Source organism: Pseudophryne corroboree, chromosome 7, assembly GCF_028390025.1.
Source record: "Pseudophryne corroboree isolate aPseCor3 chromosome 7, aPseCor3.hap2, whole genome shotgun sequence".
Taxonomy (NCBI): domain Eukaryota; kingdom Metazoa; phylum Chordata; class Amphibia; order Anura; family Myobatrachidae; genus Pseudophryne; species Pseudophryne corroboree.
Window position 1 is genome coordinate 110,102,910 of NC_086450.1, and position 19,379 is coordinate 110,122,288.

General features: G+C 48.2%; 1 protein-coding gene across 3 annotated transcripts in view; it reads left to right on the plus strand.

The window, feature by feature from the left end:
- PRPF40A (pre-mRNA processing factor 40 homolog A) overlaps window positions 1-19,379 on the plus strand; it is a 266,234-nt gene that overhangs the window by 151,514 nt on the left and 95,341 nt on the right. For all 3 annotated transcript variants that reach the window (XM_063933527.1, XM_063933529.1, XM_063933528.1), the window contains exons 19-20: window positions 9,914-10,005; window positions 10,221-10,337. In XM_063933527.1, coding sequence (XP_063789597.1) covers window positions 9,914-10,005; window positions 10,221-10,337 — 209 coding nt within the window. The remainder of the gene's footprint in view (window positions 1-9,913; window positions 10,006-10,220; window positions 10,338-19,379) is intronic.

Here is a 19,379-nt window from a genome sequence, read left to right on the forward strand (position 1 = left end):
CAGTCAAAGACCAGAAAGCAGGATAAACCTGCTGACAAGACCGTGGCATGACGGCCTCCCAACTCTTCTGGGGTCCCCCTTGATGGGCGCACGTCTGGAAGGGTTTCGGGACATCTGGGCCAAAACCTCTCCAGAACTTTGGATAAACATAATTTCCCGGGGTACAAACTGGATTTTCAACAGAGGCCTCAGTCAGTTTGTTTACAACAGGATTGCCTCGGTGCCCTCAGAAAGAAGGCACTACTAACAGCACTTCAGAAATTGCTATGGTCAGAGGTTATTATCCCAGTTCCCGCCTCGCAGAGAGGAAGGCTTTTCAATTCCACTCTTTTTGTCGTGCCAAAGCCAGACGGGACGGTCGGACCGATACTCAATTTAAAAGTTTTAAACCAGTTTCTAAGGAGCTGCAAATTCAGGATGAAATCAATCCAGTTGGTCATTGCAGGCTTAGAACGAGGCAAATTCATGGTATCCATGGACATAAGGGATGCATATCTGCATATCTCACTCTGGACTCCTCACCAGGCTTACTTAAGTTTCGCACTGGTGACGGATCACTACCAATTCTGGGCCTTGTCGTTCGGCCTATCATCAGCCCCAAGAATCTTTACGAAGATCATGGCAATCATGGTTGCAGGATTGAGACTGTTGGGGGGTCACGATTATACCTTATCTAGACTATCTACTGATCACAAGGTCCAGGACCTACAGAGAGTAGTGGCTCAGGTACTGAGGACACAAACGGTTTCTCTAAACCTCTGTGTGCAACTTCTCGGGCAGATGGTGACGTCGTTCGAAGCTCTCCAGTACGGCAGACTTCGTTCTCGACCATTCCAGATGAACCTCATTGCTCAGGGAGCGGCTTCGCACTGGCTTCTGCATCGAAGAATCCGATTTCCACCGCGCATGCGAACCTCCTTAATTTGGTGGTCGTTGCACAGGAATCTCGCAGCAGGCAAGAGATTCGGCATTTGGGTTTGGAGGATCCTGACAACGGACGCCAGCCTCAGAAGTCGGGGTGCCATCTTAGAGGAACATCAGTTTCAAGGCAGATGGACGCTACTGGAAAACAGCCTACCCATAAACTTTCTCGAACTCAGAACAGTTTACACGGCGCTTCTCTTGGCCGAAGACCTCGTCATGGGTCAACACTTAAGGATACAGTCGGACAATGTCACGTCAACGGCTTACATAGACCGTCAAGGAGGAACAATGAGCAGGAGGGCGTTAAAGGAAGCCACAAGAATCTTATTGTAGGCAGAAAGACAAAACATCATCCTCTCGGTAGTGTTCATTCCAGGTTTGGAGAACTGGGAAGCAGAGTATTTCAGTCGCCAGGCCATGCATCCGGGAGAGTGGTGACTACATCAACGGATTTTAGACATGGTGGTGAGGAGATAAGGTCTACCTCAAGTAGACCTCATGGCGTCTCGACAAAACCATCAGCTGCCCAAATCATTGTCCAGGACAAGAGATACAGCAGCAGAAGGAGTGGACGCATTAACACGTCTTTGATGTTACTGGGAGGGTTTACATTTTCCACCTTTCCTACTCATACCCAGGGTTCTGAAAAGGGTGAAACGAGAACTAGTGTGGGCAATTCGGTTGCACCAGATGGACCCCGCAGTGAGTGGGTACTCCGACCTGCGGGGGTTACTAGCGGCATATCCTTGGCAGTTGCCTCAGAGTGTGGACCTGCTGTCTCGGAGACCATTCCCACAGCCAGACCTAAACAGGCTGCATTTAACGGCGTGGCTATTGAAACCCGGATCTTACAGAACGGAGGGATACCTGGAACGGCCATTCCTACGATGCTTGCCACTAGGAAGCAGGTCACAGCCATGCACTGCTACAGGATTTGGAAGACTTACATGGAAGGGTGTCAGGAACGTGGGTGGAGTTCACAGAACTTCCACGTTACAGACTTCTCCTTTTCCTTCAGGCCGGGCTAGATGTAGGACTGAAGCTGGGCTCTCTGAAGGTTCAAATTTCAGCTCTCTCCATCCGGTTTCAACAGCGGTTAGTATCCTTGCAGGAGGTTCAAACCTTTTTACAGGGGGTTCTGAGGAGACCACCCCCTTTTCGTTCTCCCACTGCGCCGGGGGACTTACATTTGGTGTTGGAATTTTTGAGATCACCAACTTTTGAGCCGTTAAAGAACAGGCCTGAAATATCTCTCTTGGAAGGTCTAACTATTGCTTGCCTTGGCTTCGGCCAGGAGGGTTTCTGAGTTGGGAGTCTTATCGTATAAGAGTCCCTTTTTTAATTTTTCATGAGGGTAGGGCAGAACTCCGTCCGAGGGCAGATTTCCTACCTACGGTTGTTTCAGGGTTTCATGTAAACCAGCCAATTGTGGTCCCATCTTTCCAGGGTCTCACAGATGGGGACGTGTCCGGGGATGTTGTCCGAGCTTTACGGGAATACGTACAAGTTACGTCGTCCTTCAGAAGGTCGGACCATTTGTTTGTTCTCTATGATGGGCCTAAGAAGGTTTGGCCAGCATCTAAGCAGTCTTTGTCTATCTGGATTAGACTTACCATTCGGCAAGCTTATATTCCTGTGGCAAACAGGTTCCGGTTCGGACGGGTGCTCATACCACCCGACCAGTGGGTGCCTCATAGGCGGCTGCCAGCGGTACTTCCACTACTCAACTTTCCAGAGTGGCGACGTGGTCCTTAGCCCACATGTTCGCAAAATTTTACAGGTTTGCTACGTTTGTGTCTGGAGACTCAAGTGCGGACGTTTAGTTTGGCAGGCCACTGACAGCACTCCCTCCCTGGGGGATAACTTTGGGACGTCCTCTACTGTATAGGACTCCAGTGTCCCCTAGTGGATGAAAGAGAAAAGAGGATTTTGGTACTTACCGATAAATCCATTTCTCTGAATACTCTAGGGGACACTGGACGCCCGCCTCGGCGCTGTCGACCTGCTGTGTTCAAAGTTCTTGTTCAGACAGTTCGTACAAACAGCGTTAGTTATTCGGTTAAGAGTTATTGGTTGCTGTTTGATATGTTGTACGGTTCGGTTCCTCGCCATGTGCTATAATATCATGTCCTATTCAGTCAAATTTTCAAAACTGAGGGAGGAGGGATGTGAAGGGGGAGGAGCCGGCTGTGCAGACAATGCTAATTTTAGATTGTGCCACACCTCCGGTTGGAAGCTTCACACCCCTACTGTATAGGACTCCAGTGTCCCCTAGAGGATTCAGAGAAATGGATTTATCGGTAAGTACCAAAATCCTCTTTTGATTGCTGCTTATTCTCATTCTGAGATGCATTTGTGAGGTACAATAAATATTTCATCCATTTGGAAGTGGTGAGTGCCTGTACTACTTTTTGGATACGAATGGACTGTTGAGGCCTCTTATGGAGCACCGCCCATGATGATTTTGTAGCAGTGATTGGATGGATAGATAGATAGATCTCTCTCTAATAAAACAGCAGATAGTTCTGCCTGGCAGCTTAGGCTGGGCCCGCTGTTAGAGCATTCAGCACTGCATTGAGCTCCGTGACATATGTGAGGCTATAGTAAGTGAGCCTGGTCAGGTTTTTACTGGAGATAATCCATTTTCTCTTACGTCCTAGAGGATGCTGGGGACTCCGTAAGGACCATGGGGTATAGACTGGCTCCACAGGAGACATGGGCACTCTAAGACTTTAGATGGGTGTGAACTGGCTCCTCCCTCTATGCCCCTCCTCCAGACCTCAGTTAGATCCTGTGCCCAGAGGAGACTGGATGCACTGCAGGGGAGCTCTACTGAGTTTCTCTGAACAATACTTTTGTTAGGTTTTTTATTTTCGGGGAGCACTGCTGGCAACAGGCTCCCTGCATCATGGGACTGAGGGGAGAGAAGCAGACCTACTTAAATGATAGGCTCTGCTTCTTAGGCTACTGGACACCATTAGCTCCAGAGGGTCGGAACGCAGGTCTCACCCTCGCCGTTCGTCCCGGAGCCGCGCCGCCGTCCTCCTCACAGAGCCGGAAGATAGAAGCCGGGTGAGTATGAGAAGAAAGAAGACTTCAAAGGCGGCTGAAGACTTCAGATCTTCAATGAGGTACCATGCAGCGGTAACGCTGCGCGCCATTGCTCCCACATTCACACACACACACTGGCGGCACTGTATGGGTGCAGGGGGGGGGGCGCCCTGGGCAGCAATTATACACCTCTAGGGACACTGGCATAGATATATATATAGTGCGGAGGCAGTATATTACAGAAACCCCTGCCAAAGCGCTGTACTGCCTGGGATTTTATTCCAGTGTCCGGTGGCGCTGGGTTTGTGCTGGCATACTCTCTCTCTGTCTCTCCAAAGGGCCTTATTGGGGGACTGTCTCCATATAGATATATATCCCTGAGTGTGTGGGGGTGTCTGTACGTGTGTGTCGGCATGTCTGAAGCGGAAGGCTCATCTAAGCAGGTGGAGCAGATGATTGTGGTGTCTCCGTTGGCTACGCCGACACCTGATTGGTTGGATATGTGGAATGTTTTAAATGCAAATGTGTCTTTATTACATAAGAGAATGGACAAAGCAGAGTCCAGGGAAAAAACAGGGAGTCAATCCATGGCTTTGGCTGTATCACAGGGCCTTTCAGGGTCTCAAAAACGTCCCCTGTCCCAAGTAGCAGACACTGATACCGACACGGATTCTGACTCCAGTGTCGACTACGATGATGCGAGGTTACACCCAAGGGTGGCCAAAAGTATTCATTATATGATTATTGCAATAAAATATGATTTGCATATCACAGATGACCCCTCTGTCCCTGACACGAGGGTATGCATGTTTAAGGAAAAGAAACCTGAGGCAACCTTTCCCCCATCTCATGAGCTGAACGCTTTATTTGAAAAGGCTTGGGAAACTCCAGACAAGAAACTGCAGATTCCCAAGAGAATTCTTATGGCGTATCCTTTCCCCGCACAGGACAGGTTACGGTGGGAATCCTCGCCCAGGGTGGACAAGGTTTTGACGCGCTTGTCCAAAAAGGTGGCGCTACCGTCTCCAGACACGGCAGCCCTCAAGTATCCTGCTGATCGCAGACAGGAAACTACCTTAAAATCAATTTATGCACATACGGGTGCCTTGCTCAGACTGGCAGTAGCGTCTGCTTGGGTATGTAGCGCAGTAGCAGCATGGGCAGATAACTTGTCATCTGACACTGATACCCTAGATAGGGATAGCATTTTATTGACCTTGGGTCACATTAAAGACGCAGCCTTATATATGAGAGACGTTGGGCTGTTAAGTTCAAGAGCCAACGCCATGGCAATTTCTGCTAGGCGAGCCCTGTGGACCCGCCAATAGACGGGTGATGCCGACTCAGAGACATATGGAAATTTTGCCTTACAAGGGTGAGGTTTTATTTGGGGAGAGTCTCGCGGACCTGGTTTCCACAGCTACCGCTGGTAAATCTTTTTTTACCTTTATGTTCCCCCACAGCAAAAGAAAACACCACAATATCAGATGCAGTTCTTTCGGTCGCATAAGTCCAGAAGAGGTCGGGGCTCTTCCTTCCTCGCCAGAGGTAAGGGTAGAGGGAAAAGAATGCCTGCTACAGCTAGTTCCCAGGAGCAGAAGTCCTCCCCGGCTTCTATTAAATCCACCGCATGACGCTGGGGCTCCACTGAGGGAGTCTGCGCCGGTGGGGGCACGTCTTCGACTCTTCAGCCAGGTCTGGGGTCTGTCAGACGTGGATCCTTGGGCGATGGAAATTGTATCCCAAGGCTACAAACTGGAATTCGAAGAGGCGCCTCCTCGCTGATTTTTTACGTCTGCTTTACCAGCTTCTCCCCCAGAGAGGGAAATAGTTTTAGCTGCAATTCAAAAACTGTGTCAACAGCAAGTGATTATCAAGGTTCCCCTAGTCCAGCAGGGGAAAGGGTACTATTCAACCCTGTTTGTGGTCCCGAAACCAGATGGCTCGGTTAGACCCATTCTGAATCTAAAATCCCTAAACCTGTACTTGAAAAAGTTCAAATTCAAGATGGAATCGCTCCGGGCAGTTATCTCCAGCCTGGAAGGGGGAGATTTTATGGCGTCACTAGACATAAAGGATGCATACCTTCATGTCCCCATATATCCCCCTCATCAGGTGTACCTGAGATTCACTGTACAGGACTGTCATTACCAGTTTCAGATGTTGCCGTTTGGGCTTTCCACGGCCCGAGGATTTTCACCAAGGTAATGGCGGAAATGATGGTGCTCCTGCGCAGGCAGGGAGTCACAATTATCCCGTACTTGGACGATCTCCTGATAAAAGCGAGATCGAGAGATCAATTGCTGAAAAGCGTGTCGCTCTCCCTGAGAGTGCTGCAGCAGCATGGCTGGATTCTAAATCTACCAAAGTCACAGTTGATTCCAACGACTCGGCTATCTTTCTTAGGCATGATTCTGGACACTGAACAGAAGAGGGTTTTTCTCCCAATGAACAAAGCCCAGGAACTCCAGATCATGGTCAGAGACCTGATAAAACCAAAAAGAGTGTCAGTCCATCAATGCACTCGAGTACTGAGAAAAATGGTGGCAACCTACGAGGCCATCCCCTTCAGCAGGTTCCATGCAAGGACGTTTCAGTGGGACCTTCTGGACAAGTGGTCGGGGTCCCATCTACAAATACATCAGAAAATAAGCCTGTCCCCCAGGGCCAGGGTGTCTCTCATGTGGTGGCTGCAGAGTGCTCACCTTCTCGAGGGTCGCAGGTTCGGCATTCAAGACTGGGTTCTGGTGACCACGGACGCGAGCCTCCGAGGATGGGGAGCAGTCACACAAGGAAGACATTTTCAGGGACTATGGTCAAGCCAGGAGGCTTGTCTACACATCAACGTACAGGAATTGAGGGCCATATAAAACGGCCTACGACCTACCGGTTCTGATTCAGTCAGACAACGTCACAGCCGTGGCTCATGTAAACTGCCAAGGCGGGACAAGGAGCAGAGTGGCAATGGCGGAAGCCACCAGGATTCTTCGCTGGGCGGAAAATCACATAAGCGCTCTGTCAGCAGTCTTCATTCCGGGAGTGGACAACTGGGAAGCAGACTTCCTCAGCAGACACGATCTCCATCCAAGAGAGTGGGGACTTCATCAGGAAGTTTTTGCAGAGATAACAAGTCATTGGGGACTTCCGCAAATACACATGATGGCGTCATGCCTCAACAAGAAGCTTCGGAGGCATTGTGCCAGGTCAAGGGACCCTCAGGCAGTAGCAGTAGACGCACTGGTGACACCATGGGTGTTTCAGTCGGTCTATGTGTTTCCTCCACTTCCGCTCATCTCAAAAATACTGCGAATCATAAGACGAAAAAGAGTGCAGACAATACTCATTGTTCCAGATTGGCCTCGAAGGGCCTGGTATTCAGATCTTCAGGAAATGCTCACAGAAGATCCGTGGCCTCTTTCTCTCAGGGAAGACCTGTTGCAGCAGGGGCCCTGGGTGTTCCAAGACTTACCGCGGTTACGTTTGACGTCATGGCAGTTGAACACAAAATCCTAGCGGGGAAAGGTATTCCGGAGGAAGTCATCCCTACTCTGATAAAGGCTAGGAAAGAGGTGACGGCGAAACATTATCACCGTATCTGGAGGAAGTATTTATCTTGGTGTGAAGCCGAGAATGCTCCTACAGAAGATTTCCATCTGGGCCGTGTTCTCCACTTTCTACAGACAGGAGTGGATATGGGCCTAAAGTTAGGGCCAAAATCTGTACCTTAATGAAGCCTATCAATTTTCTTTCAGAAGGAATTGGCTTCTCTCCCAGAAGTCCAGACTTTTGTAAAGGTAGTGCTGCATATCCAGCCTCCTTTTGTGCCCCCAGTGGCACCATGGGACCTTAACATGGTGTTACAGTTCCTAAAATCTCACTGGTTTGAGCCTCTTCAAACCGTTGAATTAAAATTTCTCACTTGGAAGGTGGTCATGTTGTTGGCCTTGGCATCTGCAAGGCGGGTGTCCGAATTGGCGGCTTTGTCTCACAAGAGCACCTATCTGATTTTCCTTGTGGATAGAGCAGAATTGAGGACTCTCCCTCAATTTTTGCCTAAGGTGGTTTCATCTTTTCATATGAACCAACCTATTGTGGTGCCTGTGGCTACGGGTGACTTGGAGGATTCCAAGTCCCTTGATGTAGTCAGGGCCTTAAAAATTTATGTAGCCAGGACGGCTCGGGTTAGGAAAACAGAGGCACTGTTTGTCCTGTATGCAGCCAACAAGGTTGGTGCTCCTATTTCTTTGCTCGTTGGATCTGTAACACGATTCAGCAGGCTCATTCTACGGCTGGATTGCCGTTACCAAATTCGGTAAAGGCCCATTCCACTAGGAAGGTGGGCTCTTCTTGGGCAGCTGCCCGAGGCGTCTCGGCATTACAGCTTTGCCGAGCGGCGACTTGCTCGGGTTCAAACACTTTTGCTAAATTCTACAAGTTTGATACCTTGGCTGAGGAGGACCTCATGTTTGCTCAATCGGTGCTGCAGAGTCATCCGCACTCTCCCGCCTGGTCTGGAGCTTTGGTATAATCCCCATGGTCCTTAAGGAGTCCCCAGCATCCTCTAGGACATAAGAGAAAATAAGATTTTAAACCTACCGGTAAATCTTTTTCTCCTAGTCCGTAGAGGATGCTGGGCGCCCGTCCCAGTGCGGACTAATTTCTGCAAGATTAGTCTATAGTTATTGCTTACATAAGGGTTATGTTACAGTTTTGATCAGTCTCTGGCTGATGCTGTTTTGTTTCATACTGTTAACTGGTTCGTATGTTCCAAGTTGTACGGTGTGGATGGTGTGGGCTGGTATGTATCTTGCCCTTAGATTAACAAAAATCCTTTCCTCGTACTGTCCATCTCCTCTGGGCACAGTTCTCTAGCTGAGGTCTGAAGGAGGGGCATAGAGGGAGGAGCCAGTTCACACCCATCTAAAGTCTTAGAATGCCCATTTCTCCTGCGGAGCCCGTCTATACCCCATGGTCCTTACGGAGTCCCCAGCATCCTCTACGGACTAGGAGAAAAAGATTTACCGGTAGGTTTAAAATCTTATTATTCCGTCTGTCCCCAAAGTAAGAGTAACACAGTCCAAACTACTAACAGGGCATCACATGTCAGAACCAATCAGCATTATAATGCAGCTGTTTATTGTAAATCTGACCAACCACAGTGATGACACAGTTAATTATTGCAGTCCCAGCTTGCCCCTCATCACCTGGGTGTAGAGCACCAGCTCCCTCCAGGCATTGGCAGTGTCCACCTCCCCCCGTGTGTGTAGAGCTGGCTGAAGGAGTCTGGGATAGAGCACAGGGTGCTGGAGTGGCCCGGCATGCAGACATGAGGGGAGGCAACATCGCTGCAGCCAGAAGAGTCGCAGGGTGGCAGTCGGGGAAGGTTTGCAGAGCCCGAGAAGGGGGATGCAGAGATGCAGCTGGATATCTGTATTCAATTTCAAATAGCAGAGCGGTGCACTGGCAGGGATGGAGAGAGAGGAGGCACTGCTGGTTGCAATTGGCTAGAGAAACACTGCAGGCGGAGATTGGCTGCGGGGTGGGTGCACACAGTCAAATCATAGCGTGTCCTGTGGGACCCAAACACCTTCTAAAAGTGGGTCCTAGGCAGCCATTCTGGGTTAATATACATGCTATTGCAAGTAAGTGCGATCCCTGATTGTATTTATCATTGTAATTTTCGCTGTATGGTTCTGAGTAGTGCGATGTGAATAAAGTGATGATTTTAATGAATACCTTGTTTGTATGAGCTTTGTAACGCTATATAAATAAATGCTATTAATGGGATGTTTTTACTTTGTAATTGGTAAATAATGTATACAGTAGGGTACCCAGTTTACATCCGGGAATGGATGTGTTTTTGGACAGCCAGAGAACAATTATATAATAGGGCTGCACTGTTTCAAAAAAGTAAATGGAGTATTATTTTGTTTTACAGGTTCAACAGCACTAGATCTTTTTAAATTCTATGTAGAAGGTCTTAAGGCGCGATATCATGATGAGAAAAAGATCATAAAAGATATATTAAGGGTAGGTGTCAGCTTTAAATGTTTGTCTTTTTATCTTTTCTCATTTGGTTTTTGTTTGTATTTGTTTTTGTTTACCCAAATGTATGTTCTGTACTCGGTCACACTTGTTAAGAATCAAGGTCGTTATGTGGAGAAATTTACAGGAGAGTTGTGATCTCCTTTTGATATATTTTTGCATCTGTTTATAGTTCAGTTTTGTTATATTTTATTTTCCAGGATAAGGGGTTTGTAGTTGAGCTTCGTACAACTTTTGAAGACTTTGTTACAGTCATCAGCTCAACAAAAAGGGCCACTACATTAGATGCTGGGAATATCAAACTTGCGTTCAATAGTGTAAGTAACAAACTAAATATTGCACTTTTCTTTATATTCATCACTTTCTTGACATTATATTTAAATAAGCAATTCATTTCTCTAACGTCCTAGAGGATGCTGGGGACTCCGTAAGGACCATGGGGTATAGACGGGCTCCGCAGGAGATAGGGCACCTAAAAAGAACTTTGACTATGGGTGTGCACTGGCTCCTCCCTCTATGCCCCTCCTCCAGACCTCTGTTAGATCTTGTGCCCAGAGGAGAAAGGGTACAATGCAGAGAGCTCTCCAGAGTTTTCTGTATTAAAGAATTTTGTTAGGTTTTTTATTTTCAGGGAGTCCTGTTGGCAACAGGCTCCCTGCATCGTGGGACTGAGGAGAGAGAAACAGAGCTGGCTTGTCAAGTTGGGCACTGTTTCTAAGGCTACTGGACACCATTAGCTTCAGAGGGAGTCGGAACCCAGGTCTCACCTGGGGTTCGTCCCGGAGCCGCGCCGCCGTCCTCCTCACAGATGCCGAAGATAGAAGCCAGGTGAGTATGAGAAGGCAAGAAGACATCAGGCGGCAGAAGACATCAGATCTTCATGAGGTAAGCGCGCAGCGGTAAGCTGCGCGCCATTGCTCCCAGTACTCACACACAAGCAGGCACTGAAGGGTGCAGGGCGCAGGGGGGGGCGCCCTGGGCAGCAATATTCCTCATTTTGTGGCAATATAAGCAGGATTAGGCTGTGGCACAGTAAATCCACAAATCCCCCGCCATTTTTTATATAAGTTTACTGGGACCGAAGCCCGCCGTCGGGTGGGCGGGGCTTGATCCTCAGCACTAACCAGCGCCATTTTCTCCACAGAAACTGCATGAGGAAAAGCTGGCTCCCTGATCTCCCCTGCTGAACTTTCACAGGCTGGAAAAAAAGAGGAGGGGGGCACTTTGGAACGCAGTGAGTGGGAATTAAGGCTATATATATAAAAAGCGCTATCTGGTATATATATTCCAGTGTTTTTAAGCGCTGATGTGTGCTGGCATACTCTCTCTCTGTCTCTCCTAAGGGCCTGGTTGGGGTTTTGTCCCCTTATAGGTTAATCCCTGTGTGTGTGGGGTGTCGGTACGTGTGTGTCGACATGTCTGAGGCGGAAGGTTTCTCCAAGGAGGCGGTGGAGCAAATGAGTGGTGTGTCCCCGTCGGCTGTGCCGACTCCGGATTGGATGGACATGTGGCATATGTTGAATGCAAGTGTGGCATCTTTACATAAAAGACTTGATAAGGCTGAATTAGGGGGGACATCAGGGGGTCAATCCTCGGATTGGACCGACTCACAGGGCCCGTCGAGGTCTCAAAAGCGTCCCTTAACACAAGACACTACTACCGACACGGATTCTGATTCCAGTGTCGACTATGACGAAGTAAAATTGCACCCTAGGGTGACTAAAACCATTCAGTGTATGATTGTGGCAATAAGGGATGTGTTGCATATTGAGGATGAACCCTCGGTCCCCGACACAAGGGTACACATGTTTAAGGAAAAGAAACAGATTATTAATTTTCCCACATCTCATGAATTAAATGATTTCTTTGGAAAAGCTTGGGAGACTCCGGAAAAGAGACCGCAGATCCCCAAAAGAATTTATATGGCATACCCCTTCCCTAAGCAGGACAGGGAGATTTGGGAATCATCCCCCACTGTGGACAAGGCCCTGACGCGCTTGTCCAAGAAAGTGGCGCTACCGTCTCCTGACACAGCGGCCCTTAAGGACCCTGCAGATCGCAGGCAATAAACTACCTTAAAGTGTATTTATTCTCATACGGGGGCTGTGCTAAGACCGACAATTGCGTCGGCATGGGTGTGTAGCGCAATTGCAGCTTGGACAGATGAGCTGACAGATCAATTTGATAATATGGATAAGGATACTATATTCTTAACTTTAGCCCATATAAAAGACGCAGTCTTATTTATGAAGGATGCTCAAAGGGACATTGGATTGCTGGCTTCTAGGGCCAATGCCATGTCTATCTCAGCGAGAAGATCCTTATGGACTCGCCAATGGACGGGTGATGCGGATTCCAAAAAACATGGAAGTACTACCCTATAAGGGTGATGTATTGTTTGGGGATGGGCTGACGGACCTGGTTTCCACAGCTACAGCAGGTAAATCAAATGTTTTACCATATATTCCCCAACAGCAAAAGAAAGTAACACCCTATCAGATGCAGTCCTTTCGGTCGCACAAGTCCAAAAGAGGTCGGGGATCCTCTTTCCTCGTCAGAGGTAAGGGCAGAGGCAAAAGAGCACCTGCTTCGGCAGGTGCCCAGGAACAAAAGTCCTCCCCGGCTGCTCCAAAACCCACAGCATGACGCTGGGGCTCCCCTGAGGGAGTCCGCACCGGTGGGGGCACGTCTTTGACTTTTCAGTCAGGCCTGGGTCAGATCAGACCTGAATCCCTGGGTGTTGGAAATAGTTTCCCAGGGGTAAAAACTGGAATTCGACGAGGTGCACCCGCGCCGATTTTTCAAATCGGCCTTACCAGCTTCCACATCGGAAAGGGATGTAGTGTTAGCTGCAATTCAAACGCTGTGTATACAGCAAGATATAATCAAGGTTCCCCTGCACCAGCAGGGAAGAGGTTACTACTCAACCCTATTTGTGGTCCCGAAACCGGACGGTTCGGTCAGACCTATTTTGAATCTGAAATCCCTAAACCTGTACATAAAAAGATTCAAATTCAAAATGGAATCACTCAGAGCGATAATAGCCAACATGGAGGAAGGGGAGTTTATGGTGTCTCTGGACATAAAGGATGCGTACCTTCATGTCCCCATATATGCCCCCCATCAGGAATACCTGAGATTCGCTGTACAGGATTGTCATTACCAATTTCAGACGTTGCCGTTTGGACTTTCCACGGCCCCGAGGATTTTCACCAAGATAATGGTGGAAATGATGGTGGTCCTGCGCAGGAGAGTGGGGACTTCATCAAGAAGTCTTTGCAGACATAGCACGTCTTTGGGGAACTCCTCAAATAGACATGATGGCGTCACGCCTCAACAAAAAGCTTCGGAGGTATTGTGCCAGGTCTCGGGACCCTCAGGCAGTGGCAGTAGACGCTCTGATAACACCGTGGGTGTTCAAATCGGTCTAGGTGTTTCCTCCTCTTCCTCTCATCACAAAAGTGTTGAGGATCATAAGGCAATGAAGAGTACAGACGATACTCGTTGTCCCAGACTGGCCTCGAAGGGCCTGGTACTCAGATCTACAAGAGATGCTCACAGGAGATCAATGGCCTCTTCCTCAGAGGGAAGACCTGTTGCAACAGGGGCCCTGTGTATTTCAGGACTTACCGTGGTTACGTTTGACGGCATGGCGGTTGAACGCCGAATCCTAGCGAAAAAGGGGATTCCGGAAGAGGTCATCCCTACTTTAATAAAGGCTAGGAAGGAGGTGACGGTTAAGCATTATCTCCGTATCTGGCGAAAGTATGTGTCTTGGTGTGAGACTAAGAATGCCCCTACGGGAGATTTTCATCTGGGTCGTTTTCTCCACATCCTACAGACAGGAGTGGATATGGGCCTGAAATTAGGCTCTGTTAAGGTTCAGATTTCGGCCCTCGATTTTCTTTCAGAAGGAATTGGCTTCTCTTCCAGAAGTCCAGACGTTTGTAAAGGGAGTGCTACACATCCAGCCTCCTTTTGTGCCTCCAGTGGCACCGTGGGACCTCAACGTGGTGTTGCAGTTTCTAAAATCACACTGGTTTGAACCGATTAACAAGGTTGAGTTGCAATTTCTTACTTGGAAGGTGGTCATGTTGTTGGCCTTGGCATCGGCAAGGCGAGTATCAGAATTGGCGGCTTTGTCACACAAAGGCCCTTACTTGATTTTTCATGTGGATCGAGCTGAATTGAGGACACGTCCGCAATTTTTGCCTAAGGTGGTTTCTTCATTCCATGTGAATCAACCTATTGTGGTGCCTGTGGCTACAAGTGACCTGGAGGATTCCAGATCCCTGGACGTAGTCAGGGCCTTAAAGATTTATGTAGCCAGGCCGGCTAGAATTAGGAAAACAGAGGCCCTGTTTGTCCTGTATGCGGCCAATAAGATTGGCGCACCTGCTTCGAAGAAGACTATTGCTCGCTGGATCTGTAATACGATTCAGCAGGCTCACGCTACGGCTGGATTGCCGGTACCAAATTCGGTTAAGGCCCATTCCACTAGGAAGGTGGGCTCTTCTTGGGCGGCTGCCCGAGGCGTATCGGCATTACAACTTTGCCGAGCGGCGACTTGGTCGGGGTCAAACACTTTTGCTAAATTCTACAAGTTTGATACCCTGGCTGATGAGGACCTAGCGTTTGCTCAGTCTGTGCTGCAGAGTCATACGCACTCTCCCGCCCGATTGGATGCTTTGGTATAAACCCCATGGTCCTTACGGAGTCCCCAGCATCCTCTAGGACGTAAGAGAAAATAAGATTTTAAACCTACCGGTAAATCTATTTCTCCTAGTCCGTAGAGGATGCTGGGCGCCCGTCCCAGTGCGGAAACTCTGCAAGACTTGTATATAGTTGTTGCTTACATAATGGTTATGTTACAGTTGAAATCGGTTTTGGACCGTTACTGTTGTTGTTCATATGGTTAACTGGTTATGTATGATCCAGGTTACATGGTATGATTGGTGTGGGCTGGTATGAATCTTGCCCTTGGATTGCTAAATCCTGCCTTGTATTGTCCATCTCCTCTGGGCACAGTTCTCTAACTGAGGTCTGGAGGAGGAGCCAGTGCACACCCATAGTCAAAGTTCTTTTTAGGTGCCCTATCTCCTGCGGAGCCCGTCTATACCCCATGGTCCTTACGGAGTCCCCAGCATCCTCTACGGACTAGGAGAAATAGATTTACCAGTAGGTTTAAAATCTTATTTTTATATACACCTTTTATAAGTTTCCATATCTTGCTATTACTCTCTTTAGCCTTTTCGTATATGTGTAAGATTTATTTGTTTTGCATACTAAAAAATTAACTAGATTCATTTCTGATCTTATAGTTTTCACCATTGTGTGTGTATAGATATATATTTATAGGTTGCATACATGTGTATATATAATGTCTTTTCTGTCTCTACCAGTATATCTCTTCATCCTAAATCCAAGTTTACTTGCATGCGGAGCGTCTAATTTAAATCTGCACATTAATCAAACCACTTGCAGTTGTCAGTGTGAAATTGATTGAATAGTTTGGTGAGATTTCGAGGCGGTGTATGCAAAACAATTTTAAAGAGCACAGCTGTGAAGAATATAGGAAATTAGTTTTCCTGGGCATAAAGAGAAAAAAATAACTTTCAAGCTGGCTTACCGCCATTAAAAATGATATTGAGTCTTTGCTCGTCATGCATATTGCTGCTTTATTGCTACAATTGTGAAGGAGATTTTCATTACTTTGCACACATTCTTTAAAATTTGTATTTTTTTCCATTCAGACGGGCTTTGGTCTAATGCTGTTTAAAGCTTTTAGATATCCCAATCTGTAGACTGTTTACCCTTGTCACCCCCTTTCTATCTACACAACTAGTGTAGGATTGTAGTCATTAAAAAAAAAAAAAATAACTAGTGCTGGATTCCCCAATTGTTTGATGTTAGATCTCTGCTTACATTTAGCCTACGGCAGTCACTTTCTTTTTCTTTTCTCTATCGTCCTAGTGGATGCTGGGGTTCCTGAAAGGACCATGGGGAATAGCGGCTCCGCAGGAGACAGGGCACAAAAAGTAAAGCTTTTCCAGATCAGGTGGTGTGCACTGGCTCCTCCCCCTATGACCCTCCTCCAGACTCCAGTTAGATTTTTGTGCCCGGCCGAGAAGGGTGCAATCTAGGTGGCTCTCCTAAAGAGCTGCTTAGAAAAAGTTTAGCTTAGGTTTTTTATTTTACAGTGAGTCCTGCTGGCAACAGGATCACTGCAACGAGGGACTGAGGGGAGAAGAAGTGAACTCACCTGCGTGCAGGATGGATTGGCTTCTTGGCTACTGGACATCGGCTCCAGAGGGACGATCACAGGTACAGCCTGGATGGTCACCGGAGCCGCGCCGCCGGCCCCCTTGCAGATGCTGAAGTCAGAAGAGGTCCAGAATCGGCGGCTGAAGACTCCTGCAGTCTTCTAAAGGTAGCGCACAGCACTGCAGCTGTGCGCCATTTTCCTCTCAGCACACTTCACACGCAGTCACTGAGGGTGCAGGGCGCTGGGGGGGGGCGCCCTGGGAGGCAAATGTAACCTATATAAAGGCTAAAAATACCTCACATATAGCCCCCAGAGGCTATATGGAGATATTTAACCCCTGCCTGGATTCACTAAATAGCGGGAGACGAGCCCGCCGGAAAAGGGGCGGGGCCTATCTCCTCAGCACACGGCGCCATTTCCTCTCACAGCTCCGCTGGTCAGGACGGCTCCCAGGTCCCCTGCACTGCACTACAGAAACAGGGTAAAACAGAGAGGGGGGGGCAAATTTATGGCGATATTTTGATATATATAAAGCAGCTATAAGGGAGCACTTATTATAAGGCTATCCCTGTTATATATATAGCGCTTTTGGTGTGTGCTGGCAAACTCTCCCTCTGTCTCCCCAAAGGGCTAGTGGGTCCTGTCTTCGTTAGGAGCATTCCCTGTGTGTCTGCTGTGTGTCGGTACGTGTGTGTCGACATGTATGAGGACGATATTGGTGTGGAGGCGGAGCAATTGCCAAATATGAGGATGTCACCCCCTAGGGAGTCGACACCAGAATGGATGCCTTTATTTATGGAACTACGGGATAGTGTCAACACGCTAAAGCAGTCGTTTGACGACATGAGACGGCCGGACAATCAATTAGTGCCTGTCCAGGCGACTCAAACACCGTCAGGGGCTGTGAAACGCCCTTTGCCTCAGTCGGTCGACACAGACCCAGACGCAGGCACTGACTCCAGTGGTGACGGTGACGAATCAACCGTATTTTCCAGTAGGGCCACACGTTATATGATTTTGGCAATGAAGGAGGCGTTACATTTAGCTGATACTACAGGTACCACTAAACAGGGTATTATGTGGGGTGTGAAAAAACTACCTATAGTTTTTCCTGAATCAGAAGAATTAAATGACGTGTGTAATGAAGCGTGGGTTGCCCCTGATAAAAAGCTGATAATTTCAAAGAAATTATTGGCATTATACCCTTTCCCGCCAGAGGTTAGGGAGCGCTGGGAAACACCTCCTAGGGTGGACAAGGCGCTAACACGCTTATCTAAACAAGTGGCGTTACCCTCTCCTGAGACGGCCGCACTTAAAGATCCATCAGATAGGAGGATGGAAAATATCCAAAAAAGTATATACACACATGCAGGTGTTATACTACGACCAGCTATAGCGACTGCCTGGATGTGCAGTGCTGGGGTAGTTTGGTCAGAGTCCCTGATTGAAAATATTGATACCCTGGACAGGGACAATATTTTACTGTCGTTAGAACAAATAAAGGATGCATTTCTTTATATACGTGATGCACAGAGGGATATCTGCACACTGGCATCACGGGTAAGTGCTATGTCCATTTCGGCCAGAAGAGCTTTATGGACGCGACAGTGGTGGCCACGGCTACAGCCGGGAAATCCACCTTTCTACCTCAAGTCACTCCCCAACAGAAAAAGGCACCGACTTTTCAACCGCAGCCCTTTCGTTCCTTTAAAAATAAGAGAGCAAAGGGCTATTCATATCTGCCACGAAGCAGAGGTCGAGGGAAGAGACAGCAACAGGCAGCTCCTTCCCAGGAACAGAAGCCTTCCCCGGCTTCTACAAAAGCCTCAGCATGACGCTGGGGCTTCTCAAGCGGACTTGGGGACGGTGGGTGGTCGTCTCAAAAATTACAGCGCGCAGTGGGCTCACTCGCAGGTAGATCCCTGGATCCTGCAGATAATATCTCAGGGGTACAGGTTGGAATTAGAGACAGATCCACCTCGCCGTTTCCTGAAGTCTGCTTTACCAACGTCCCCCTCCGAAAGGGAGACGGTTTTGAAGCCATTCACAAGCTGTACTCTCAGCAGGTGATAGTCAAGGTACCTCTTCTACAACAAGGGAAGGGGTATTATTCCACTCTTTTTGTGGTACCGAAGCCGGATGGCTCGGTAAGGCCTATTCTAAATCTGAAGTCCTTGAACCTGTACATAAAGAAGTTCAAGTTCAAGATGGAGTCACTCAGAGCAGTGATAGCGAACCTGGAAGAGGGGGACTTTATGGTATCCTTGGACATCAAGGATGCGTATCTCCACGTTCCAATTTACCCCTCACACCAGGGGTACCTCAGGTTCGTTGTACAAAACTGTCACTATCAGTTTCAGACGCTGCCGTTCGGATTGTCCACGGCACCTCGGGTCTTTACAAAGGTAATGGCCGAGATGATGATTCTTCTTCGAAGAAAAGGCATATTAATTATCCCATACTTGGACGATCTCCTAATAAGGGCAAGGTCCAGAGAACAACTAGAGATGGGATTAGCACTGTCGCAAGAAGTGCTAAAACAGCACGGGTGGATTCTGAATATTTCAAAATCCCAGTTAATGCCGACAACTCGTCTGCTGTTCCTAGGGATGATTCTGGACACGGTTCAGAAAAAGATTTTTCTCCCGGAGGAAAAAGCCAAGGAGTTATCCGAGCTTGTCAGGAACCTCCTAAAACCAGGAAAGGTGTCTGTACATCAATGCACAAGAGTCCTGGGAAAAATGGTGGCTTCTTACGAAGCAATTCCATTCGGCAGATTTCACGCAAGAATTTTCCAAAGGGATCTGTTGGACAAATGGTCAGGGTCGCATCTTCAGATGCACCTGCGGATAACCCTGTCTCCAAGGACAAGGGTGTCTCTTCTGTGGTGGTTGCAGAGTGCTCATCTATTGGAGGGCCGCAGATTCGGCATACAGGATTGGATCCTGGTGACCACGGACGCCAGCCTGAGAGGCTGGGGAGCAGTCACACAAGGAAGAAACTTCCAGGGAGTATGGACGAGCCTGGAAACGTCTCTTCACATAAACATTCTGGAACTAAGAGCAATATACAATGCTCTAAGCCAGGCAGAACC